The sequence below is a fragment of the Haliotis rubra genome, unplaced genomic scaffold (genome assembly GCF_003918875.1).
Source record: "Haliotis rubra isolate DU_JTF1 unplaced genomic scaffold, ASM391887v1 Scf92, whole genome shotgun sequence".
NCBI lineage: Eukaryota > Metazoa > Mollusca > Gastropoda > Lepetellida > Haliotidae > Haliotis > Haliotis rubra.
The window spans coordinates 40,443-67,500 of record NW_025767657.1 but is presented as its reverse complement, the minus strand read 5'-3'; the positions used below and the strand labels follow the sequence as shown (position 1 = coordinate 67,500).

Genomic DNA, 27,058 nt, shown 5'->3' with positions numbered 1-27,058 from the left:
TCAAATTATAGTTTCTTTTTACATGTTAATTCAAGTTTATTCCGTTTCAAATTGAGTGTGTGAGTTGGCTTTAACGTCGCTTAGAACAGTGCTTCCCTTGCATCAAAAGACGTCTTCTTCGAGTGGCCACATTCCTGTATAGTGGACAGAGCGTTTGCTCTGAAAGCAGAAGATTGGATCCCCGACCGAGCCATACAAGACGTTAAAAGATGCTACTTGTTGTTACCGGGCTAGCCTAGTGGTTAAAGCTGTTGCTCGTCACGCCGAAGGCCCGGGTTCGATTCCCCACATGGTGACAATGTGTGAAGCCCCGCCGTGATATTGCTGGAATATGGCGTAAAACTGAACTCACTCACTCACTTCTTGTCACCCTGCCTGGCGCCCCGCACAGATAAACAAGGAGGTTGGACTCAGTATACTGTGTCCTAGTTGTGTATCCTGATTGTTAACTGCGGCATGGGTTAGGGACCGTTCATAATTAATGGCCAGGGGTGGGTCGGTGGGTGGAAGGTGGGTGGGAATGATGATTTTATGGAGAAGCATGTACAATGTGAATGACCCCCTAAAATTTATGTACAAAGTAAGTGACCCCTGCACGTCATGTCATGTACAAAATCTATGACCCTCCCTTCCAATATTTTTAAGCATAAAGTTTAAAAAAAGTATGTACAACATTGCTGCCCCCCACCACACACAATAATGTGTACAAAATTGATGACCCCCACCTCCCGAGAACAAATGGTCCCCCCAAATTTAAAAAATAAATCATCACCCCCCTAGCCATAAATTATGAACGGTCCCTTAGTACCATAAAAAGAGCGCCATTATTCAGGACCATACATGCAGCCACACACGTGCGCATGCACGAGGCTATATGAGCGTGTTGGCGTTTCAGAATGCGACTTTAAAAGTGTTTCATTTGACTTAAAGTCATTACCGCTACGACGAACCAGCCATTGCGTAAGATGCAAGGAAATGAAGGGCAATCTCGGGGAATGTTTAATTTAATAGCAAGTGGATGTCTTCAGGAATCCACAGCTTGCAACTTGACTGAAAACATTGCCTCATTAAATCGACTCTTAACTTGAGGCGACGTGTGGCCCTTGTGTCAATATTAGCTAACGTTTGCTGCCTTTCACAGTCCAACACGAACTTAGTGCTTTGCACTCGGAGTCCACGGATCCCGTCAGTTCATTCCCATTAACTTTGAATAGTTCAGCTTTCATATGTTTATAAATACACACACAAAAACAAAAAAAAACCAACAACAAAAGAAAAACACACACGCACAAACATAAACACATAAACGCACGCACAAACACACATACAAACACATATATATATACTAGGCACATAAAGAAACTGTGCATACAAAAATTTAAAATCTAAATTTATCAAACCTGTGTAGACACATAAGGATTTAAACTCAGAGATTAGTAACATGTATCCAACATGCATGCACGTGCCACGTTCCGTGACGTCAGTGGGTTCGTCCTTGCGACGTGCAATACGTTGTTGCACGTGCATTCCGGGAAAGAGACACAGAGCAAATGAATGCCACACAATACTGTCACTTTGGAAAGCTCAACACCTGCCCTTGCGATCGTTCAAAAAATTAAACGGCTATTGAAACGCATAGCATGCCAAGGCTCACGTCTGCACAACGTCATGAGGCCATTGGGATGGTCCGTGGGGGGAATGTCTCAACGACAAGTGGCTGCACATTTCCACTGCCACCAGAACACCATTTCTGCACTGGTGAGACGCTACCAGAACACAAATGACGTCATCGATCGGCCACGTTCTGGACGTCCACGTGTAACAACGCCAAGACAGGACAGATGGATAAGGGTGACCCATCTTTGCCACAGGTTTCAGACTGCAGTGATGACTGCCCGAACCATCCCAGGACTTCGCCGTATTCACCCCAACACAGTTCGACAACGTTTACGTCATCACGGGATCAGACCACGACGTCCCGCCATACGGCCTATCCTGACACAACGTCATCGACAAGCTCGCCGAATGTGGTGCCGAAATCATGTCCGCAGACCCTTGTTTTGGTGGAGAAATGTTGTTTTTACAGATGAGTCCAGGTTTAACATTTCCCATAGTGATGGACGTCAACGTGCCTATAGACGCGTGGGAGAACGTTATGCACAGGCCTGAGTCTTGGAGAGGAATCGCTTTGGTGGTGGTTCCGTGATGATTTGGGGTGGAATAACAGCACGCCAAAGAACTCCTTTGGTGATTGTTCAGGGCAACTTAACTGGTGTGGGCTACAGGGATCAGATTCTTCGACCTGTGGCAATTCCTTTTCTGCAACGTCATGGCCCTGGGTTAACATTCCAACAGGACAATGCCGGCCCTCATACGGCAAGGGTTGCTATGGATTTCTTGCAACACCACAACGTTGACATACTGCCTCGATAGAGCATGTTTGGGACGAGATGGATCGACGTCTACGCCGTCTTCCTTATCCGCCAGATAACGTCCTTGACCTTGCAACAGAACTTGAGAGAACTGGCGTGACATCCCACAAGCCTTCCTTGCACGTTTGATAGGCTCTATGCGTCGTCGATGCACTGCTGTTCTCAATGCCGATGGTGGACATACCCGTTATTGAGCTTGTGACATGGTCGTTTGACCCCTGTCCCGCTTGTGGACTCGTGACGTCATTGTGATTGACTTTTCAACTGAAATTCTCCCGACTTGTTATGGTCTCATGATCCCTCCATTAAAGTTTATATGTACCTTTGACACTGTTTTCGTACTTATCAACTGGGATAATATTTTGACAATGCACAGTTTCTTTATGTGCCTAGTATATATACACATAAACACATATACACACATTCATATGAACAAACAGACACACACACATACAGACAGAAAACACGCACACGCACACACATACAGACAGACACAAAACACGCACAAACACCTATAAACGCAAACATACACACATAAACGTACATGCAGATACAAAACACACGCACAAACACGTATACATAAACACACACTTATAAACGAACTTACGGATCCATAAACACACTCACAAACATAAAGACTTACACACATAATCACATATAAATAACACACAAACACACATACAGACGCAAAACACGCACAAACATAAATACACACACATGTAAACACACACATGTGACAATAGGTAGCGATATAAGGGCGGTGGGGTAGCCTAGTGGGTAAAGCGTTCGCTCGTCACGCCGAAGACCCGGTTTCGATTCCCCATATGGGTACATTGTGTGAAGCCCATTTGTGGTGTCCCCCGCCGTTATATTGCTGGTATATTGCTAAAAGCGGCGTAAAACCATTCTCTGTCAGTCAGTCAGTCAGTTAGCGATATACTAGTAAATACATTATGCTGGTTATATATGGACGTAAACAGTGATATTCCCGGCTATATGTTTATTGACGAGTCTGGACCAGACAAACGAGTGATTGGCAACATAACCTCGATCTACGCGTACGCAGTTGACCATCTAACCCCTTAAGCCGTTTCCTACGACAAGCAAAGCTTGCTGAAAATAATTTTTAAGCTATAAAATGTTAAACGATGTAGTATTCGTGACCTTTCGTAACCAGTCGAAGTATGTGATAGACAGGGTGTACTATTCAGTAAGCTCTTTAATACATCATTACAGTTATATGACAGCGTGCCAACCGTCTCCTTGGTGCAGTGGTTTGAGCGTCCGCTCGGAGAGCGGAAGGTCGCTGGTTCGATCCCCGACCGCGTCATACCAGAAGACGTTAAAATATGGTACTTGTTGGTCCCTGCCTGGCGCTCGGCATTAATGGGTACAACAAGGACTGGTCGGCTCGGAGTCAGTATAATGTGTCTGAGTGGGGTATTCAATTTAGTGTTGGGAATTGGTTAAAATCTCATAATTGACGATTGGTTCATTACAACCGATCAATCATCGAAAATAATTGGTTAGCGTCATTTATGAAATTTGTTAATGCACATCAAAATAAGAAAAAAACATGTAGTTCTTTTGGGGCTTTTTGGCAAAATTTCACGTATTTAAAGGATGACTAGTATGTTAGGAACATACATTTCTTGGGGCCTTTAAGATAAATTCAATCATGACTTTAAAAGAACTTGTATTGCTTACAAAATGTAACAGACAAATCCAACCATGTGAAAAATATTGTTAATGAAAACAAGTGTTCCGATATTGGTTGTGTTCGATTATGAGAAATGATGATCGATTGCTTGGTCGTTTAGTCACTACGACCAATCTTCGATTATTTCAATTAATCGGACCACCACTAGTATTCATGCTTAACTGCGGCATGGCATCTCAGTGGGCTAGCACTATAAAACCAGCTTAAGTCTGGGCTAGTACAAGCAGCCACACATACACACGCATGCACGTCGTCATATGAGCGAAATATTCTCAAGTACGACGTTAAACCCCATTTCACCCCACAGCGTGTCGACTTTATGTGGAAGTAATATAAGGATTGATGCGGGTCTCAGACGATTACCACTTAATTGAAGCACATAAGCACAAGAGTGGTGCTAACACACCTTGAAACATGAGTGCGAATCTCGAATTGGACCTTACAGTTTCCTGTCACGCCTAAGGGGCGTAACTGTGCGCAGCTAATTTCCATGCCAGGATCCACTTGAACAACGTGATCATAGCCCCGCGACCATTTTAAAGATATATACTCATGCCAATAATGGTTGTCACCCCTTTCAATTTTTTTAATTGGAGAGGGGGGGGGTGTGTGTGTGTGTGGGGGTGTGTGTTAGGGTTGGCAGGGGCTGACAACCATTATTGGCATGAGTATATTAGAGTATGGGAGCGCTCAGATCGCTTTGTGCATGTGGACCCTGAACCGCCGACTCACCCACTCACGCCTTTAAACATCGTATTGAGTTTTTTAGGTTTTAATGATTTTTGTTTTTATGGAATCGGTATTGGTCGACGACGGGATCAGGGCCCACTTGCACAGAACGATCTTAGCGCTACAATTATTGTAAATCCTTAAGATCGCGATCTTAGGCTTCGGCTACAATCGCCATCCACTTGCACAAAGCAATTGTAGGCTAAGATAATTGTAAGTTAGAATCAGAGCTAAGATCATTGTAGTCTGTGACAAAATGGCGTTCAAGTTAGTGTCTGTTTCACGCAGATAATCAGCTTTACTTTTGGAGACTGCTTTTATATTGTATAAAACTGTGTGGTTCAACTCAACACTTCAACAACACGGAGAATGCACAACCGATTTAACGTCAGAAACATCGTTATTTGCCGTAGTGAACCACATACCTATCGAGACAATATCATAAAGTACTATTCCCGCCTGGTTCAGTTTTTTCATGCAAGCTGGGAGTGATTTCCCTTGAAATATTATGCCGTTGCTGTAGAGTCTGTCTTAAAAATTAAATCCATGCCGTCTTACTATCGCGCTAAGATCGGCTTTGTGCAAGTGGATTAGGGCAATTGTACGGTGATTGTAAAGTTGATTGTAAGGCCCTAAGATTGATTGTAACGAAGATTGGTCTGTGCAAGTGGGCCCAGGTTTATTAAGGGACACATAATCCACGATGACCTCACAAGCCATATTTTGGTACACAATCACCTCTACTCCTACTCCTGAATATCCGGGTTAGAATTGGTCTTCAGCAACCCATGCTTGTCGTAAGAGGTATCCGGTATTGGGTGGTCACAGTTGATGACTTGGTTGGCATATGTCATCGTATCCTGTTGTGTAGACAGTTGCTCATGCTGTCTATCACTGGATTGTCTGGTCCAGATTATTTATAGACCGACGCCATATAGCTGCAATATTGCTGAGTACGGCGTTAAACAACAAGCAAACAGACACACAAGACAATTCAATTCAATTCAATTCTATATTAACCTGAAGTTTAACAACTTATCGGTGGTTAAATAAAGCATAAATTATTTCCCGGATACAGGTGGATGGGTTTGCCAATTTTGGTTGTAGCATGCATATGCATAATTATGGAGAATGCACAAAAATATTTTTGATACGAATTTCTTATATTAGATTCAGTAAACACATATTTACCAACTGTTTAGCATTCTTTAAACCAAATAACTGGATTTATTTAAAGACAGATAGATTTTTCCAGTAATATAACTTAATATATTTTTTGTCTGACATTTACATATAAAGGGCAAATCAAAACAAAGTGAAACTCGTCTTCAATATCAAAATTACTATTGATACACTTTCTTACATTTACATTTATATTATATAGTCAATATGTCAGTGTTGAAGTGAGTGAGTTTATGTTTACGCCGCACTCAGCAATATTCCAGCTATATGGCGGCGATCTGTAAATAATCGAGTCTGGACCAGACAATCCAGTGATCAACAGCATGAGCATCGATCTACGCAATTGGGAACAGATGACATGTGTCAACCAAGTCAGCGAGCCTGACCACACGATCCCGTTAGTCGCCTCTTACGACAAGCATGGGTTACTGAAGATCAATTCTAACCAGGATCTTCACGGAAAATGACCCAGGAATGTGCCCAGGAAGATGACATCATCTATCAACTTCGACATATTAACATCTCTTAAAGTTACAGTTACATTTAAAGTGCTGGTTCTTGCAAGAGAAAAACAATGTCGGAGTTGATGGGTGTTATTAGTAGTGTGTGCCTGGCAACGTGTCTGATAGCGTTGAAGGGTGCCTGTGTCTGTTGAAACAATAACGCACTGACGTAAACATGCTTGTAGATTGCTACATATTTAGCCACTTGTAAATTGACGTACACTCCAAATGTCAACAATGCCACATATGTTTAAGATTCCAGCGTGTGGCTTAAAGCATTATCGGAGATCGGTTATTTCCGACAGCCGCTCGGAAGGGATCGGTTTACGTGGCTGTCATTTCCGCGGCTCACGCAGTGGCGCCAGATGAAAACGGATATCACCGGATATGACGCCGTTGGGTTTAAGACGAAGTTGTCAAATGAGCCTATGTTCGGTTGTCGTAACGAATGAGTATTCATTACTAGCTACATAAGACCTCTGGTTAAATGTTACAAAGTTGTTTCACGTGCAAAAGAATTTGCCAGCCATTGCTCGTAATTTGATACTAGGGTGTGCCTTGATTTGGTCAATCAGCGTGCGCTCTTGGTAAATGACCCTAACGTCCATTATCACGTGATAAAAGCAGCTAAGAATAATTATTCACTGATCATATAATCCTAGCCCCGTTAAGGGACGCAACTCTAGAAAGCCCATTAATGTTGCCCCATGCTTCCGAAACTTTTGAAATATATGGAACACATATAACAGTAGTTCGTAACACGCTGTGTCTGTTTTTGTGAGGTTTGTGAAGCATTTATGTTTATCTTACCTCACACATAATGTCGCTTTCTGATTGGCTGAGCGCTCTTATATTATTTTCAATGTACCCCGCTGTCAATGGCAACTCATTCTGTACTTCATGGTAGTAATTCTTTAACTCGAATAACATTGAATCACGTATGATGTACGGAAATTACCGATATTTTGCGAATGCAAATCGATGGAAGGGAGATAACTCTAAATCTGTTTTTCTTGTCAGCAAAATCTAGCTATGGCTACAAAAAGATTTGTACCCGTGCTTCAAACAATTCAAAATTAACATTAAGTGTTCGGTTAGATGTCCAATGGTCCCTCGGGCTCAGGGAAGATAAACAAACATCGAGGGTACATCAACCCATGCCCCCCTCGTGACCAGCGAACAACTTATAATGTATATATTATATATTCATGTAATTTTTAAAAAATCATACAAAAACATTGACCATCTTGCTTGTGGATCCGTGGTGTCATGGGTTCATACATCGAAAGTTGGAGTTACGCACCTTTAAACAGAATAGTAGTTATAACACGATGTTTCATCTTGAGATGGTAAGAAAGCGTGTGTAAGGCATCTTTAGACATCTAACACTCCAGTGGAATCAACGCGCACTAGATACATTAGAGAGAACCGGGATTTAATGCTCATCGGTTGTCTGTCTCACAGTCCCTAAACAACATTATTTTCCCTACTGCCAAGCCATCTCTGCAATGCTTAAGCCCTAAATGAAGCAAGTCTAGATTTCTCAGGCTGTTCTCCCCGGGGCTCTTTTTCAATTTATATAGGGTTTGTTTGTTGCTATCAAAATTATATTAGTCTAGCTCATCGGTTTCTCTCACACCTAAGGGAAGTAACTCTGAACCGCCAATTGTTGCACCAGAGAGCCAATGTGCAATGGAGGGATGACTACACCACGACAGGATAAACTATATCCTACTTATAGTGAGTTAATATTGAAGGTCACATATATCAGCAATGTTCATAACGGACAGTCCCACGCGAGCTGTTTGAGTCTTTAGCTTTATCTGTGGTTGTTTCCCTTTGCAGCAGTTGTCCCCTTGTCTCGGGACAAGCGGGATGTGACCTTGCCAAGGCCAGTGATTGTATCGAGGAGCTGCAGTCCATCTTGAATGACACAAAGGACGAACGAAGAACGGTTGAAGACAAGATTCTAATGTGCTCGTGAGTTAATGATATGCGCCTACTTGCACAAAGCGATTGTAGCGCTAAGACCGTCTTAAGTCTTGGTAGGAATATGGAACTTGCGATCGTAGTAGCGCTAAGATCGCTTTGTGCAAGCCGGCCCTGCAGGGTCCCATTTCACAAAGCGATCGTAGCGCTAAGGTGATCGTAACTCCCATACCTTAACATAGAATTACGAAAGTCGTAGCGCTAAGGTGATCGTAACTCCCATACCTTAACATAGAATTACGACAGTCGTAGCGCTACGATCGCTTTGTGAAACGGGCCCCTCGACATAAGTCTTAGAGGGGCAACTAGTTTTTCTGTAAGTCTCATTTCACTTATTACCGTGTCCAGCACACGATCCACAAAGCGGTCTTAGCATTAAAACAAAGTAACGCCCATGCTGTACAAAGACTAAAGACAGTCGGAGCGCTTGGACAATCGCAACTCCTTTGTTTTAGATTGTTTACATCGGATAGGAGTCAAATATTGTTGCTAGAATGAATGCACGTTTATGCCGCTCTGTTACGAATAACCGGAGCAATGGTGGTTGATGGCAAGGTAAACCGTAAGATATTACCAGCCTCGTCATACATTGTGACCAATCAATCCTCACTTTAACCGTCTTTTACGTTTAACACACTCCCACCCCACATGGAATACCACTAAAAGAGTCGGCAAACCCAAATATCCTTATTCATCTGACAGTATTATGAACGTAACATTATCTGCTACAGGTTGATGTTGCGCAACAACAACATCAGCACCTGCTACCTGATGAACACCGCCGTGTGCCCCGACAACCCCGACAAACAACGTCAGGCGAGTCGGTGGACTTCTATCACAGGGGAGATCGACCTGTTCTGTGATAATGGTATGTTCCTTTTCTATTCCAATCGTTACCCGTGAAGATCCGGGTTAGAATTGGTCTTCAGCAACACATGCTTGTCGTAAGAGGCGACTAACGGCATCGGGTGGTAAGGCTCGCTGACTTGGTTTAAACATGTCATCTTATTCCAATTGCGAAGATTGATGCTCACGATGTCGGTCACAGGATTGTCTGGTCCAGGCACAATTATTTACAGACCGCCTCCATATAGCTAGAATATTGCTAAGTGCGGCGTTGAACAATAAACACACACACACGCACGCACACGCGCACACGCGCGCGCACGCACACACACACACACACGCACACGAAGAGATGTCCGAGATAGAGTTAATTGTGTTCTTTCATACGGTATATCAAGTTAAGTCCCATATGACTTGAATATCATCATCAGTATGTGATATGTGGGGAAAGACAAATTGGAAGTTGTCCAAGTTACTTATGCCCGTTTGCTAAGACGGAACCCAGACCAAAAATGGCCACGACAGGAACACGAGTCGCTCTTCAGCCTGTTCCGGATATAACACGTATCAGTCACGAATGTAACCATTTATTTCATTCTGTGTGACCGAGGAGAGCCGAATGCACATTTAGGTTCATTCCAATAGCTTGGTCGCCTGGATACACGTGACTAATTCTCCTGTCTCCTACCAGACTGCCAAGATTACAGGGAAATAAAGACGTGCAAGGAGAAGGTCGATATGGACGCCATAGAACAGGGAGCCCCCTCCAGGTTTTGTAGGTGAGTGATTTACAGTTGAACACTATTGTGTCGATGTTAAAGGGAACTGCAGTCCTTTTGATTTCATTTGAGACCGATGAATTGCTCACTAACACAAAATCTAATAATTGCAACAAAACCAAATTTTGCACAGTCACGTGAAAGCGACAGACCAACTCTGATGATTTGTCTCATAATTTCGGGCACCCGACAAAAAAAGTTGCTTCACAAGCGATCATTATTTTGTTGTCACTTTTCGCTATTTGTTACGAGGGGTGATCACTTACTGGTAGGACAGCCAGGTAATCAACAAGCGTGTGTAGTGAAATTTCAATTTCACACGTGCAACTCGCACACCTGGCTGCTCTAAATGAAATCAAACGGACTGTACGTAAAAACGTCGAGTTGTCCGAAGTTCGACACATCTTCATAATGATGATTAGATAAAGAATAAGCAGGGGGTAAGGTTTTTATTTCGAGACAACCGTAGATTCGAGACATCAAGGTTCGACATAACGGTATTTGTATGAGAAAACAAGAATATGTTTAACTCCTCCTTTGAATCACTACTTCGGAACAGCTGGATGGTGAAGAGGATGGAGGACGCAGGGATGGGTAGAGAGAACCTTGGACTTTTTTTAAATTGGTATTTTTTCACGAAAATGCTTCAAAACAAATATCTTGTATTCGTTTATACCTTAAACATACATTTTTGAGTGGATGGCCTGACAAAAGGTGTAGAGGGCCCTAAAAAGTCTGAAAGTGTAATGAGAGAAATAAATGTTCTTTCACTAACACATATTCCCCAGCTACATTGAAGAATATCACATGATCGGCCCATTAAAACGAAGTTCATCTTCTCCAAAGCTGCTGTTCTGACGTCAGTCTGTTTCGCTACACTGCAACCCGTGAACATCCGGGCTAGAATTGGTCTTCAGTAACCCATGCTTGTCGTAAGAGGCCACTAACGGGATTAGGTGGTCAGGTTCGTTGACTTGGTTGACACATGTCATCGTATCCCAATTGTGTGGAACGATGCTCATGCTGTTGGTCACTGGATTGTCTGGTCCAGATGTGATTATTTACAGACCACTGCCATATAGCTGGAATATTGCTGAGTGCGGCGTTAAAGACCAACCAACCAACCACTAAACAGCAATGCCTCGTTTCACAAAGCGAATACGACTGTCGTAACTCTCAAAGTTTAGCATAGACTTACGACAGTCGTAACTCTCAAAGTTTAGCACAGACTTACGACTGTCGTAACGCTAACATTTATTTGCAAAACGGGGCCCTGATAGGTATAAGATCAAAGAATTTATTTCCATCCCTATATAACTGAAAAGCTGCGTATCTTAGTAAACGTTTATTCATCAGTCCATCTTGTTTCACAGGACCTACGATGAGAGTAAACAGTGTCTGGCCGACGACATTGACGGCGACAGCTGCGAGTACAAGGAAAACATCTACGACGCTCTGTTTGACGGGCCGTACATCAGGAACTACTACAACAACGTCTGTCGCACAGGTGAGCTACGTATACCCTCAGCACAAGGAGTTACGTTAGCTAAGCTGAGTCCCGATCCACAAAGCATAGTTTATCATAGGATTACGTATGACGTAGTTCTACGAAATGTTGTCGGTCTTGAGCTGTCCGGATATGTTTCTGTGTTTCCCACCTCCCGATTATTTTTATCTTGATTTATCCTCGTTTATCGAACCGGGTCTTCTACGTGACAAGCGAACGCTTTAACCACTAGGCTACCCAACCGCCCCTTACTTAATGAAAAAGCAGCCGTGAAACGTCAGTTCATTTGTAAGAATTGCACGATAGGTTGGAATCGCGCCCTTGTTTCTATGGTAGTGGGATATCAAGGGGGACGCCAGAGATGGGCTTCACACGTTGTACCCATGTTCGGAATCGAACCCAGGCCTTCGGTGTGACGAGCGAACACTTTAACCATTAGGCTAATATACGCGTAACTTGTAATTGAAACCATACCGGCTAACACCGACAACACCGCGTGCGACAGTTTTCGATGTACGGAGCAATTGTTTACATTCCATATATGGCAAGTGTTCTCTGTTTGGAAGCTGATCGCCTCAAAGTTTCCATTATCGATTTCAGGCAAGTTGTAAGGGATAATAAGTCTTTTATTGCATCAATAGGAAGCTAAAGTAAGTCCATATGCCCCAATATGTTTAATATAGGTCAAAATATTGTCGAAAATATGTGAATATCCGTATATTTAATGTGTTTCTTATCTCCACCTCAATCCAGGTAGAAAAATACATAAATTGAAATAAAAAAACCTTCTTCGATAACTGTAAATTCTTTTGTGAAATTTTAAAATCTAGATTACTTGGTTATAGTCTTACAATTGATTTATGATGAAGATCAAATCGCTTTGCTTCGGAATCAATCCCAAGAAATGTTAGGGGCCGTGGTTAAAGCGATCGCTCATCACGCCGAAGACCGGGTTCAATTTCCCACATGGGTACACGCCATTTCTCGTGTTCCCAGCCTTGACATTGCTGGAATATTGCTATGAGCGGCGTAAAACTAAACTCACTCACTCAACAAATGTAGCTGAGGGCAGATGAAGCTGTCCCGTATTTCAGTGTGGAAGACTAAGGGTATTTGTTATCACACCAGGACATACATTTCCATAGCGGCGGGGAAAATTGAGATAAGAAATTTTTTTTCTTATTTTTTTACGTCGGAATGAAAATTCTAGGCGGGCAGGAGATGGGAAACAGAGACAAAATACTGACAGACTTTGTTCAGGATATCACAGGATATATGAAAGACGGGCGGTGGGGTAGCCTGGTGGTTAAAACGTTCGCACGTCACGCCGAAGGCCCGTGTTCGATTCCCCACATGGGTACTATGTGTAAAGCCAATTTCTGGTGTCCCCCGTCGTGATATTGCTGGAATATTGCTAAAAGCGACGTAAAACTAAACTCACTCACCCACTCTCCATGAAGGAGAATCTATCGTCCGCACATTTTGAAAAACAATCCTTAGACAGTGACATTAAGCAGGTTCGATGTCTGCCAATCCATCTTTACGGGCGTACTTCAAGTGTGTTGAGCCATTCAATAACAGTATTATTAATAAAATCGATCTAAGTTGTTTTTTTATTTGTCTTGCAGATTGTCCTAACCTGGACGAGACCGTGAATATATTGCAAAAATGCTACACTTCCTTGGAAAACCATAACGTATCTGATGTCTGCCCGTAAGTATGATTCAGGTTATCTTCAGGTGTTGCCACACTCTACGGCACTGCTGTGATGTATTAACAGTGTCAAGAGCTGAAGCTGCGCTATCCTGCTGACACGTTATGCCATCTTGCTTTGATGCTATACTATGTCCTTGCTATGACCTTTCTCCTGTTCAACCGCTTCCGTGGTGTAGTGGTTAGAGCGTCCGCCCGGAGAGCGGAAGGTCGCGGGTTCAATCCCCGACCGCGTCATACCAAAAGACGTTAAAAATATGGTACTTGTTGGTCCCTGCCTGGCGCTCGGCATTAATGGGTACAACAAGGACTGGTCGGCTCGGAGTCAGTATAATGTGTCTGAGTGGGGTATTCATGCTTCACTGCGGCATGGTATCTCAGTGGGCTAGCACTATAAAACCAGCTTAAATCTGGGCTAGTACAAGCAGCCGCACATACACATGCACACGCATGCACGTCGTCATATGAGCGAAATATTCTCAAGCACGACGTTAAACCCAATTTCACCTCACCTCACCTTTCTCCTGTTCAGTCTGTACATAAATCCCCTATACATACATATCTACCACCTCTAGCAGTTGGTATAAACTTCTAGCTGTACCTCTGTCATTGCTAGGATTGATTCCACTGCCAAATTATCATTCTCTTAAGTAGTATTCCAGTGAACGCTTTTTAAATTCGTATTATTAAGTGAAAAGAGTCATTTTGAACACGGTTCGATGTAGGTGAATACCCACCGTATAAGTGAAACCTGATTGATCAGTATTCACTAAGTTAAGTAGTCAATCAAGAAATATCATCTTTAAGCCAATCAGTATCAATACCTGGGCCCTTATTCTCGAAACGTTCGTAGCCCTAAGAATTCTTAACTCTGATCGTAGCTAATGTGTTAGAATGGGCTTAAGAAGTTCTTAGGGCTACGAGCGTTTCGAGAATAGCTAGCCAGATCGGTGAACATCAAAGGACTAAAAAAGTCTGCCTCATGTGCCTAGTTTGAAACCTAAAGGTCTGCGCATGTGCAGACACCGACCTTATACCGTCTTATCATGATTTTATACAATCCAGTTACGACTCCATTCTTCTCTGTTACTACCCATCTGTAATGCTATCCGTTAATCCCACCATCCTAGAAAGCCGTGATGGTATTGTTTATATCCTATGATGTAATACATACCTACTTACACTAACTTGTGTACCGCTACACTGGTATTATGACACTGTATTGTACAGAAACACATACAGGCTCGATGTACCTTGTCGTCATTTTTTATCGTTTTCGTATCTATTTGCCTAAAATATCTTCTACAATCTACATACTACTGAGTGATTGATTTCGCAAGACATCGGTGTAGATGATATTTTATGCAAATAGTATCTATTAAAATGGAGACACATCAACGTTAGAGAACAAATGTCCCAATGCAGATTTTAATACGTTCTGTGACATAGTATTCTTGTTTGTTTGTTGGTTGGTAAGTTAACGCCACATTCAGCAATATTCCAGATATACGTCTGTGAATAATCCAGTGATCAACACCATGAGCATCGATCTACGCAAATAGAATACGATGACATGTGTCAACCAAGTCAGCGAGCCTGACCACCCGATTCCGTTAGTCGCCTCTTACTACAATCTTGCTAACATCCAATTCTAACCCGGATCTTCACATGTTACAGTATTCTTTAAAGAGTGGGCATCACTGTTGTGAACAAAAGACAACACTAGACCACTGCATTCAATTTCAGGGCTCATCGCAACTTCACTAAGTGTTTGAACAGCTTCCCCGACAAGCCATGTGAACAGTTCCACGCTCTCCTCCTTTCTCTTCCGGTATGATTACCTGCAGAACCAAGAGGATGTGCCAGGACCAGGCGTGTGATCGAGCTCGGATCTGCCAATCACAAGTCCAGAGACAGTATGACTCCACCCTCCGCTTTGTTGTCCAATCAAGTGACTCGGTACAACTTGATGATTTGTGTTTGTAAGTATGCAGCGTCCTGATTGGTTCAGTTCGTGATCGGCTGGCGAGAAGGGACGTGTTGTGTTATTGGTCGTTTCAATTAGCTATCATTCATTTGAAAGTTTATAAGTGAGTGGTGAATGATGTTTTATGATGATGATGTGTATGTATGTCTGTCCGGCTGGCTGTGTGTCTCTGTGTGTGTCTGTGCGTGCGTACGTACAACAGCTTGTAAAATGGCACTTAAAAGTACTATATTGGTGGTAAGGTGTAACTTGTAAAGGTTGTAACGATGCATCGAACTATCGATGGATTGCAATTGTTGAGTCTCCGACAGCAATTAATGGATGGTAAAACGAAAAACTGTCGATGCATCGGTAGACTATCGATATCGCAATAGTTGTTTTCCCTCATTAATTCTTAACTCTGATCGTAGCTAATGTGTTAAGAATGGGCTTAAGAAGTTCTTAGGGCTACGAGCGTTTCGAGAATAGCTAGCCAGATCGGTGAACATCAAAGGACTAAAAAAGTCTGCCTCATGTGCCTAGTTTGAAACCTAAAGGTCTGCGCATGTGCAGACACCGACCTTATACCGTCTTATCATGATTTTATACAATCCAGTTACGACTCCATTCTTCTCTGTTACTACCCATCTGTAATGCTATCCGTTAATCCCACCATCCTAGAAAGCCGTGATGGTATTGTTTATATCCTATGATGTAATACCTACCTACTTACACTAACTTGTGTACCGCTACACTGGTATTATGACACTGTATTGTACAGAAACACATACAGGCTCGATGTACCTTGTCGTCATTTTTTATCGTTTTCGTATCTATTTGCCTAAAATATCTTCTACAATCTGCATACTACTGAGTGATTGATTTCGCAAGACATCGGTGTAGATGATATTTTATGCAAATAGTATCTATTAAAATGGAGACACATCAACGTTAGAGAACAAATGTCCCAATGCAGATTTTAATACGTTCTGTGACATAGTATTCTTGTTTGTTGGTTGGTTGGTAAGTTAACGCCACATTCAACAATATTCCAGATATACGTCTGTGAATAATCCAGTGATCAACATCATGAGCATCGATCTACGCAAATAGAATACGATGACATGTGTCAACCAAGTCAGCGAGCCGGACCACCCGATTCCGTTAGTCGCCTCTTACTACAATCTTGCTCAAATCCAATTCTAACCCGGATCTTCACATGTTACAGTATTCTTTAAAGAGTGGGCATCACTGTTGTGAACAAAAAAGACAACACTAGACCACTGCATTCCAATTTCAGGGCTCATCGCAACTTCACTAAGTGTTTGAACAGCTTCCCCGACAAGCCATGTGAACAGTTCCACGCTCTCCTCCCCTTTCTCTTCCGGTATGATTACCTGCAGAACCAGAGGATGTGCCAGGACCAGGCGTGTGATCGAGCTCGGATCTGCCAATCACAAGTCCAGAGACAGTATGACTCCACCCTCCGCTTTGTTGTCCAATCAAGTGACTCGGTACAACTTGATGATTTGTGTTTGTAAGTATGCAGCGTCCTGATTGGTTCAGTTCGTGATCGGCTGGCGAGAAGGGACGTGTTGTGTTATTGGTCGTTTCAATTAGCTATCATTCATTTGAAAGTTTATAAGTGAGTGGTGAATGATGTTTTATGATGATGATGTGTATGTATGTCTGTCCGGCTGGCTGTGTGTCTCTGTGTGTGCCTGTGCGTGCGTACAACAGCTTGTAAAATGGCACTTAAAAGTACTATATTGGTGGTAAGGTGTGTAACTTGTAAGGTTGTAACGATGCATCGAACTATCGATGGATTGCAATTGTTGAGTCTCCGACAGCAATTAATGGATGGTAAAAACGAAAAACTGTCGATGCATCGGTAGACTATCGCTATCGATATCGCAATAGTTGTTTCCCCCTCATTAGTCACCCTAGACCGACTTGTCTAAATGTGTGGCACCAGGTATCCATGGAGATGGTCAGTTCTCTGTTTTCAGTCCCTAGTTAGTGTCGTTCCGGTGTTGCGATATATCTGAAATTTGGCCTTCTCCTCTAACATCTACATCTATCAGCTGCCAGATCCATAAATGCGGCGTCAAACATCATTCTCTCAATACGTCAAAGACATCACCAGTCAATGTACTTGCTAAACTCCCATACACGTGAGGGGTGATCCTGTTTGTACATTGGATTGGGTTAAAGGTTAAAGGGGGCGGTAGAGGAGCCTAGTGGTAAAATCGTTCATTCGTCACGACGAGGACCTGTGTTCGATTCCCAACATGGGTACATTGTGTTGAACCCATTTCTAATGTCCCCTGCCGTGATATTACTGAGATATTGCTAAAAGAGGCGTAAAAATCATTTTCTCTCTCAAATGTTAAGATTTAACACTGCCGGTCATGAATGACGCTCATCCGAGTGACTCGGAACCAAATTCTATGTTTCCATTGTTTCCATACCATAAATTCGTTAGCCTCAAATTTGGAATTCATTTTAATTTCTATAGTATCTCATTATAGATGACACTGACACATTTGATGAAAACCTATCATTTCAGAGTTGTCATCCGTGGCAATGAACAAACAGACTGTTACAGCGAATACATTGACGAATGTACCGATGTACCAGAACATCCCCTCCGACAACAATGGGGAGAAATGGTGATGGACATACGGCAATTGTGTGATAACGGTACGGAGCTTGCTGTAATTGTACCCGTGAACATCGGTGTTAGAACTGGTCTTCAACCTTGAACATCCGGGTTAGAACTGGTCTTCACCCGTGAACATCCGGGTTAGAACCGGTCTTTACCCGTGAACATCGAGGTTAGATCTGGTCTTTACCCGTGAACATCCGGGTTAGAACGGGTCTTTACCCGTTAACATCGATGTTGGAACTGGTCTTCATCCGTGAACATCCGGGTTAGAACTGGTCTTCACCCGTGAACATCCGGGTTAGAAACCGGTCTTTACCCGTGAACATCGATGTTGGAACTGGTCTTCACCGGTGAATATCCGGGTTAGAACTGGTCTCACCCGTGGATATCGGGGTTGGAACTGTTCTTCATCCGTGAACATCGGGGTTAGAATTGGTCTTTACCCATGAACATCCGGGTTAGAATTGGTCATCACCCGTGAACATCCGGGTTAGAATTGGTCTTTACCCATGAACATCCGGGTTAGAATTGGTCTTTACCCATGGACATCCGGGTTAGAACTGGTCTTCATCAGCGAATGTCCGGGTTAGAATTGGTTTTCAGCAAACCATGCTTGTAAGAGGCGACTAAAGGGGACTGGTGTTAAGGGCTACAACTGTCGCAGCTGTATGTCACAACATATTGTTAGAATATTGCTAAAAGTTAAATTGTCGTTTACAGTCAGTTAGCTCCCTTGCCCCGGAAGATGACAAGCAAAGTGACCCCTATTTTTGTACAATAATGTTTACGACAGTCGTGGAAATGTTTCTGTTTTGGAGAGTCCTTTGTTTCTCGTTCACTCATTTAAACCGACTTATGGATGAATGTTTGGACACTTTTTTCCCCCAGATTGCGCGAATGTCATGAACGGCATCCCTAGTTGCCACGATGCCGTCCTGTACGAGAGCTTCAACGGCAACAGCTGGTCGCAGTTCTGTCAGTGAGTATGGTAACCTGCAATATCCGACAGTACAGAGCAGGGGGAAATATACAGTAAAAAACCCACTCACTCACTCACTCACTGCGTTGTCTGTTAATGTCAGAAACTCTACATACCTCATACCCCTGTGAGCCATATCGTTGACTCGGGAATAAAATAATCATCTCATTTAATACTTCACTTCCAGGTCGCACAGCAATGCCACAGCCTGTGTGAAGAATTTGAACTGCGCGCTAGGTACATCCATGTTTAACAAGCTGCTCAGATCAGAAGTGGAAGGCTTTGTTGCAAATGTTTGCATTAATGGTAAGTTAAGTGACCAGGGTCCCGATCCACAAAGCGTTCGTAGAGCTACGACTGTCGTAAGTCTATGTTAAAGTATGGGAGTTACGATCAACTTAGAGCTACGACTGTCGTAAGTCTATGTTAAAGTATGGGAGTTACGACTGTCGTAAGGCTATGTTAAAGTATGGGAGTTACGACTGTCGTAAGTCTATGTTAAAGTATGGGAGTTACGACTGTCGTAAGTCTATGTTAAAGTATGGGAGATACGACTGTCGTAAGTCTATGTTAAAGTATGGGAGATACGACTGTCGTAAGTCTATGTTAAAGTATGGAGATACGACTGTCGTAAGTCTATGTTAAAGTATGGGAGTTACGATCAACTTAGCGCTACGTTCGCTTTGATGAACGGGGCCCAGGGTTCCGATCCGCAAAGCGTTCGTAGAGCTACAACATTCGTAAGTCAATGCTGCAGTATAGAGTTACGATATTTCATAACGTTACGAACGCTTTGTGGATCGTGACCCAGAGTGTGGTAGTTAATGGTTGCAAATATTTGCAGCAGTAGACGAAAAACCCTTGATGTTTTTATGATCTTAGAAATGTTAACAAACATTTGCACAAGGGGCGGGGGAAGCGCAATGGAGTTGAATACCTTGTTTAAGGTTGCTCCGCTCATTGAGTCTTTAACTAGACGTGTGCGTGACTTCGTGTGTTTGAACTAGTCAGGTGTCATGTCGGCTATGTAGTGCCAGCGTACCGAGAATCAGTGCCACTGTTTACTTGACTACCTCACTTACATATCGTACCCGCAGACCAGTCCTTGATGTAGCCCTTAATACCGAGCACAATACAATTACCATATGTAAACGTATTCTGGTATGCCGCAACGAGGACCGGCCGGCACGATGTCCACTAAACTACGGGTGTAGTCGGAGGGTGTGGTCGAGTCTGTCTCACAGTCCCTGAACCACATTATTTTCGTTACTGCCAAGCCCTATCTGCAGTGCTAAAACCCTAAATAAAGCAAGTCCACTCTAGTCTCCCTGGAGCTCCTTTTCAATTTAAATGGGCTTGTTTGTTACAATCAAAATGATATATATTGAGAGACTGAGCGTTAGTCTAGGTGTGGTCCAGGGTCTCGTTGTACAAAACAACCATAGCGATACGGCTGTCGTACTTCTATGGTAAGGTATTGAGTGAGTGAGTTTAGTTTTACGCCGCTTTCAGCAATATTCCAGCTATATGGCGGCGGTCTGTAAATAATGTATGTATGTATGTATGTATGTATGTATGTATGTATGTATGTATGTATGTATGTATGTATGTATGTATGTATGTATGTATGTATGTATGTATGTATGTATGTATGTATGTATGTATGTATGTATGTATGTATGTATGTATGTATGTATGTATGTATGTATGTATGTATGTATGTATGTATGTATGTATGTATGTATGTATGTATGTATGTATGTATGTATGTATGTATGTATGTATGTGGTATGGTATGTATGTATGTATGTATGTATGTATGTATGTATGTATGTATGTATGTATGTATGTATGTATGTATGTATGTATGTATGTATGTATGTGTATGTATGTATGTATGTATGTATGTATGTATGTATGTATGTATGTATGTATGTATGTATGTATGTATGTATGTATGTATGTATGTATGTATGTATGTATGTATGTATGTATGTATGTTATGTTAGACATTGAACACTTTGGTCAGATGAACGAACGCGGATATTGCGTAGCCTGCCTCACAGACTCTGAGCCCTGGTTCTTTCTGCAATGCTAAAGCCCTAAATGAAGCAACTCAGACTTCCTTAGGTTCTGAATCTCTCGTCTCACTGGGTCTCCTTTTAATTTAACAGGAATTATTTGCTTCTACCAAAATTATAATATATATCAGAGGCAAAGCGTTAGTCTAGGGTATGGCGCTGTATAACAATGTTGATGAATGATTCGAAAAAAATAACAGGATTCTGCACGACTAAGGGACATAACTCCTCAAATTGCAGCGCCACCTCAGCCCCTATAATTCATAAGGTGTTGTAAAACAGTTGTAAGATTGGAAAGACAGATGCTAATTGTTATCGTTACTTGAAAAATAGTAAATGCTTATCATTTCAGAATGCGCTAACCTTGACGATACTTTGTTGTCTTTGGAGAGATGTTTTCCCTCCCTGAGCAGAGCAGGAACTCCGGGCGATGACTGCAAGTAAGTGTGCCCAAAATACGGTGACAATAGACAGAAAATCTCAAACATTTTAACCTCCCCCCGAAGAAAAATTTATCCGAAAAGTTACTCAAGAGCGGTGCACGTGTTCTTGTTTCAGACAATATTATGCCTTCGAGAACTGCATGGGCAGGTCTACAGTCGCCCCTTGCAAAGAAGTGGACGGCATCCTGAACTTCTTGTCGCCTAACTTCACTTCACGAAAAGACAGATGCACAACCACTACTAGACCAAGTAGGTCTCCTTGTAATCCAGGCAAACTGCACTTATATATTTACGCTACATTTGTTTTGGAGTGAAAGAAGAGGCATTCATGTTTCTTATGCCAGGATTTAACAAGGTTATGCCTTCACAAAGACATACATTCATACATAACCACAGAGACAAATATTGACACACACACAAAAAGAAGACTCCAACGGCAACATACAAACAAAACAACCAAATAACAGACAGTCAGACACATAAACACACACATTGGCACACTCAAACACACATGCATGCATACATACATTGCACACACGCATACATACATGGATGTATACATCCATGCATGCATGCATAAACACAGATAGTCACTCACATGCATCCAATCCATCCATCCACACACACACACACACACACATACACACACACATACATGCATGCATGCATAAACAAAGATAGTCACTCACATGCATCCAACCCATCCATCCATCCACACACACACACACACATACATACACACACATACATGCACACACACATACATACATACATACATACATACATACATACATACATACATACATACATACATACATACATACATACATACATACATACATACATACATACATACATACATGATTAAAATTGTTCTGTCAATGGAACATACCTATACTTGTATAATCTCCTAACCTGAGTATGGGGATGAGTTATCGCGCTCAATACAACCCAGTTGATACGAACACCCTCATATCTTGTTCAATCCAGGCTAAAAGCGCCATGTTGTACCGTCAATATTACTCGAAGCGGCGTACAATCAACACTTCTGTGCGTAGATAACTATTGGGCAAATGCTGAACGAGTAGGCTAGGGCCAGACCTAGCTCTTCTGAGTTACTTCTCTTATCCTTGCAGGGATCCTGATTTGATTTATATATTTTAGATTTGCCATGATAATGACAATTGTTTGGCCAGTACCTGAGCAACTGGGCATATTGGATACACAAACGTTTAATTTTAATTTTAAATTTTACACATCAAATAACTGAAACATTGTCCAATACTCTGTAGTTGGGCAATATTAATTGTCCATTTGTCCCGACAATCCGTAAACAGCTCTTGTTTATAGCAACAACCTCAACTACAACAACAACAACAACAACAACAACGACTACTACTACTACTACAACAACACCTACCACAACAACTACTTCCACGACGACCACCACCACTACGCCGTCCACTACGACTACTGAATTGACTACAACTATTCCATCCACGGAAGAAACGACATCAACTAGTACAGCATCATCATCATCATCAACAACAACATCAACAACTACGACAACGACGACGACGACGACGACGACGACGATGACTCCTCCTCCCGCCACGACATTGGAAACAACCATCGACATCCCTGATATTTCAGCCTGTATAACTCTAAACCTCATGAAAGCTATTAACGCTTCTATACAAAAAAACAACGCTACATCGCCTGAAGATAACTCCGGACTCTGCGTGTAAGTGCCCAAAGCTTGATGCATGAAGAATTCAACTCACAGTTGGTTGCAGCGCTCTGCTCGAGAAGCATATCCATGGAACGTTGTTCAAGTCGGGGTAGTCGTGTGGTTAAATGTCCCTTCGTCACGCTGAACACCAGCTTTCGATTTCTCATTTAGGGTGTCCCCGCCGTGATACCGCTTGCATGTTGCTATAAGCGGCTTAAAACTATACTCTGTCTATTGACAATGACAGTATGAGGATTTTTTTTAAAATAGGCTCCCAGTACTTGAGGTGTGACGTGAAGAAGTTGAAATGAGAATCGGATGGTTGTAGTATGTGACCTTGACCTTTGAACATCATCGTATCCATTACCGTAAGTCGTTCTAGCGCTTCTGGATGTCCCTCCCCGACTCGAATTTGTACAAAAGGCCGTATCATGTGCTTTCGGTAAAACAGGGCTCACTCACTCACTCACTCTCTGCAGCGTATCATTTCGCCTTCACCCTTCAAAGAGACAGGGGGCGGTGGGGTAAACCTGGTCGCTGGTATGAAGCACCTTGAAGGCAAGGGGGGTTGCTCATTATATTAATCATTGGTTGGTCTGTCCCAGTATTTATTAGTTTGTTTGTTTTTATAATTTTATATTTTTGATTCGTTATTGGTATTAAAAGGTTGTCACGATGTAGGGTTACTGTTGCACCTTGAAGACAAGGGACGTTGCTCATGGTATCGATCACTGGTTGGCTGTCGTTATTAGTATTAAAATTAAAAGGTTGTAGCGATGTAGGGCTAGTACTGTTGGCAGGGCAACAGAAGACTAATCACCGGCATAGGGTCAATATTGCGTTAAATAACATTCATTCAGTCACTCCCAAGTCGAGTGAGTGTGGCTTTAAATAACTTCCATTCACTCACTCCCCAGTCAATGGTTCTCCTAACACTTGTCCCCAGGGAGATCGTTGGGCTGGCATCCTGCCTCACGTCCAGGTGCCCCACCCTGAAGGAACTGTCCCGCTGTCTGCTGACCCTACCCCCCAGCGTCCGACGTCACGTGGACCGGACCCTCCCGCACTGCCGACCCCACATACAGAAGGTCCACGAGGAGATGGTGGACTACAGGGCGCTGTCCAGCAACACCCATAGACGATACTTTAACATTACGTGTACACGAGGTGGGTAGGGATTACCGAGGGCGGAATCACAGTCCTGACTGCATGAACTTCCTACTGCATGGACACAAAGGATATCAACATCCTTCAACAGCGCATGCTCCGATCGGTTGTACTATGAAAGGACACCAACATACCCTGTGCACGCTTCATCCGTTTATTGTCAGAAAGGATATCAATATTCCTGGATTGAGCATGATCCGCCTTTTTGTTATCAGTGCATGTCCCACCCGTTTATTATCAGAAAGGATGTCAACATACTTCAACAATGCATGTTCTACCCGTTTATTGTCAGAAAGGATATCTACATACTTGAAGAGTGCATGCCCCACCCGTCTATTGTCAGAAAGAATATCAGCATACCTGAACAGTGCAAGTTCCACCTGTCTGTTGTCACAAAGAATATCAACATACGTGAACAGTGCATGTTCCACCTGTCTATTGTCAGAAAGGATATCAGCATACCTGAACAATGCATGTTCCATCCGTTTATTGTCAGAAAGGATATCAACATGGCTGAACAGTGCATGTTCCACCTGTCTATTGTCATAAAGGATATCAGCATACCTGAACAATGCGTGTTCCACCCGTTTATTGTGAGAGAGAGGATATCAGTATGCCTGAACAGTGCATGCTCTATCCGTATATTGTCAGAGAGGATATCAGCATACCTGAACAGTGCATGTTCCACCCGTTTTTTGCCAGAAAGGATATCAACAAATCTTGTCCATGTCCCGACTGTTTATTGCCAGAAAGGATATCGACATACTTGAAGAGTGCATGCTTGACCCCTATGTTACCAGGTAGGATGTCACTATTGTTGAATAGTGCACGCTATCCAGAAAGGATATCAACATACGTTGTCCATGCTGTTTATTGTCAGAAAGGACATCACCATATTTCAATAGTGCATGTTCCACCCATTTGTTATCAGAGAAAGGATATCAACATACCTGAACAGTGCACGCCCAACCCGTTTATTGTCAGAAAGGATATCAACACATTTTGAACAGCTGCATGTTACACCTGTTAATTGTCATATTTGGACTACATGAATATCTCTGGCGGATAAGGTCGACCACACGCGGTGCTACGTACATGACCACAATATATACTCATGGAAACGAATAAGAGAACACATGAAAGAACAAGTTTTCCTTTATTCTTTTCTAGGTTTCTTAATTTTATGTGTTCCCTTATTTGTTTCCATGAGTATATATTGTGTGTGACGGATACCCAGGGTGACCACGTTTCGATGTTCATGACATTAACCACAGGTATGTCTTGTCAAAGCCCAATTATTTACATGTCACCGTGATACGGCTTAAATAGTTCGGCGTAAAACAACATTATCTTACACCCAACTGTTAAATCATGCCTTATTTTCTCTTTCACAGCATCCGGAGCTTCAACTCGAGAGACGACAGCAACTATGCTCTTCGTAACGCTGATGACGTCATTCCTGATAATGGGTAGACTGTAAAACTAGGACCTGAAAACAGTGGACACTCAGGAAAAAAATATTCAGCAGTTTTCAGCCCCACGCCAAACAAAAATACGTCCCTCGTTTATGGTCAACATATTTCGTTTACATCTTGGATGATTCACAAAATTCTACACACTTTTTTGAAATTTATTTGATTTGGATCAGTATGATTTGAAATGTTTTAAATTTGAAAATAGCACATTGTGGTTTTACTCTTATACTGATTTAAATACTCTCCAGAGTTTACGTTCCGATAAATCTCAAATAGTACAATGATTGTATTACCTCCCTTTGCTGGCTCTGACTTCTCACAGTAGCCTATCAGGTAAGCCGTTACAACCAAGCTTTTCAGTGTCAACAAAGATGGCAACCGCGAAGGTTTGCTCGCTGTTCGACTCAGATTTAAGGAAGAAATCATACAGACAAATTGGCAGGTCTGAAATATATGCAAGAACTCCTACCTCTTTCAGGGTATCTCTGCAACAAATGTTTTGCCAAGTTTAATCGGTTAGATACAAGAAGCGGAAGTGAGTTATGATAGAAGCCTTATGATTGGTACGCTCAACTTCCCAGCGTAGACACCTGATTAGATAAAGAGCCAGCAAATGGAGGTAATACAATTATCGGGCCGAGCCGTAGATGCATCCAGGTTATTAGTGAAGATTTATCGGATCATATACCCTGGAAATTATCGAGGGTGGATACTAATGTGCATTGTTTCAAACAATGACCGAAAAATATCGTGTGTGAAAGAAAAGTCCCATGCTCACTCACTCCAAATTGCCGAAGACAGTTGAACGCTGTAGTTATAGAGCATGGGTTAACAAGAGTCCTGGGTGCCGTTGTACAAAGCGATCTTAGTGCTAAGGTGACCGTAACTCCCATACCTTAACATAGACTTAAGGTAGTCTCAGCGCTAAGGTTGTTTTGTACAACGGCACCCTGGTAGAGTCAAGGGTCCGTCTTGCTTATAATACAATAATCCACGTTATTTTCATTTGGGCAATGTTTTATCTATACGGAAAGCTTGAAGAGGTCGAAATAACAAACATGTTCAGCAAAATATTTTTGTGGATGAATATTGTCGGTGACACTTTTCATGGGTCCGCCAAACTAAAATTATGCTGAATTTTCATTTG

The 27,058-nt window shown here is 42.4% G+C and overlaps 2 protein-coding genes across 2 annotated transcripts in view; both read left to right on the top strand.

Moving 5' to 3' along the window:
• Positions 1 to 15,237, top strand: part of LOC124264330 — a 30,437-nt gene extending 15,200 nt beyond the window's left edge. Inside the window, exons 2-7 of the mRNA XM_046699087.1 lie at positions 8,412 to 8,546; positions 9,287 to 9,423; positions 10,093 to 10,180; positions 11,554 to 11,687; positions 13,316 to 13,400; positions 15,147 to 15,237. Of these exons, the coding sequence (XP_046555043.1) occupies positions 8,539 to 8,546; positions 9,287 to 9,423; positions 10,093 to 10,180; positions 11,554 to 11,687; positions 13,316 to 13,400; positions 15,147 to 15,237 (543 nt within the window). The 5' untranslated portion in view covers positions 8,412 to 8,538. The remainder of the gene's footprint in view (positions 1 to 8,411; positions 8,547 to 9,286; positions 9,424 to 10,092; positions 10,181 to 11,553; positions 11,688 to 13,315; positions 13,401 to 15,146) is intronic.
• Positions 15,234 to 26,699, top strand: LOC124264329 (A-agglutinin anchorage subunit-like). The gene is made up of 10 exons (XM_046699085.1): positions 15,234 to 15,382; positions 16,607 to 16,903; positions 17,936 to 18,069; positions 18,923 to 19,013; positions 19,201 to 19,319; positions 21,447 to 21,534; positions 21,653 to 21,786; positions 22,888 to 23,281; positions 24,216 to 24,436; positions 25,831 to 26,699. The coding sequence occupies exons 1-10, from the start codon at positions 15,234 to 15,236 to the stop codon at positions 25,914 to 25,916; spliced, it is 1,713 nt and encodes a 570-aa protein (XP_046555041.1). The 3' UTR covers positions 25,917 to 26,699.
• The last annotated feature ends 359 nt before the right edge of the window (positions 26,700 to 27,058 follow it).

Bases quoted from the DNA above. Each gene is read 5' to 3' on its own strand.
- LOC124264329 (XM_046699085.1), top strand. From the start codon at position 15,234: ATGATTACCTGCAGAACCAAGAGGATGTGCCAGGACCAGGCGTGTGAT. The intron at 21,535-21,652 runs GTAAGTGTGCCC...TTCTTGTTTCAG, and splicing joins ACTCCGGGCGATGACTGCAA to ACAATATTATGCCTTCGAGA. The intron at 21,787-22,887 runs GTAGGTCTCCTT...TCTTGTTTATAG, and splicing joins CACAACCACTACTAGACCAA to CAACAACCTCAACTACAACA.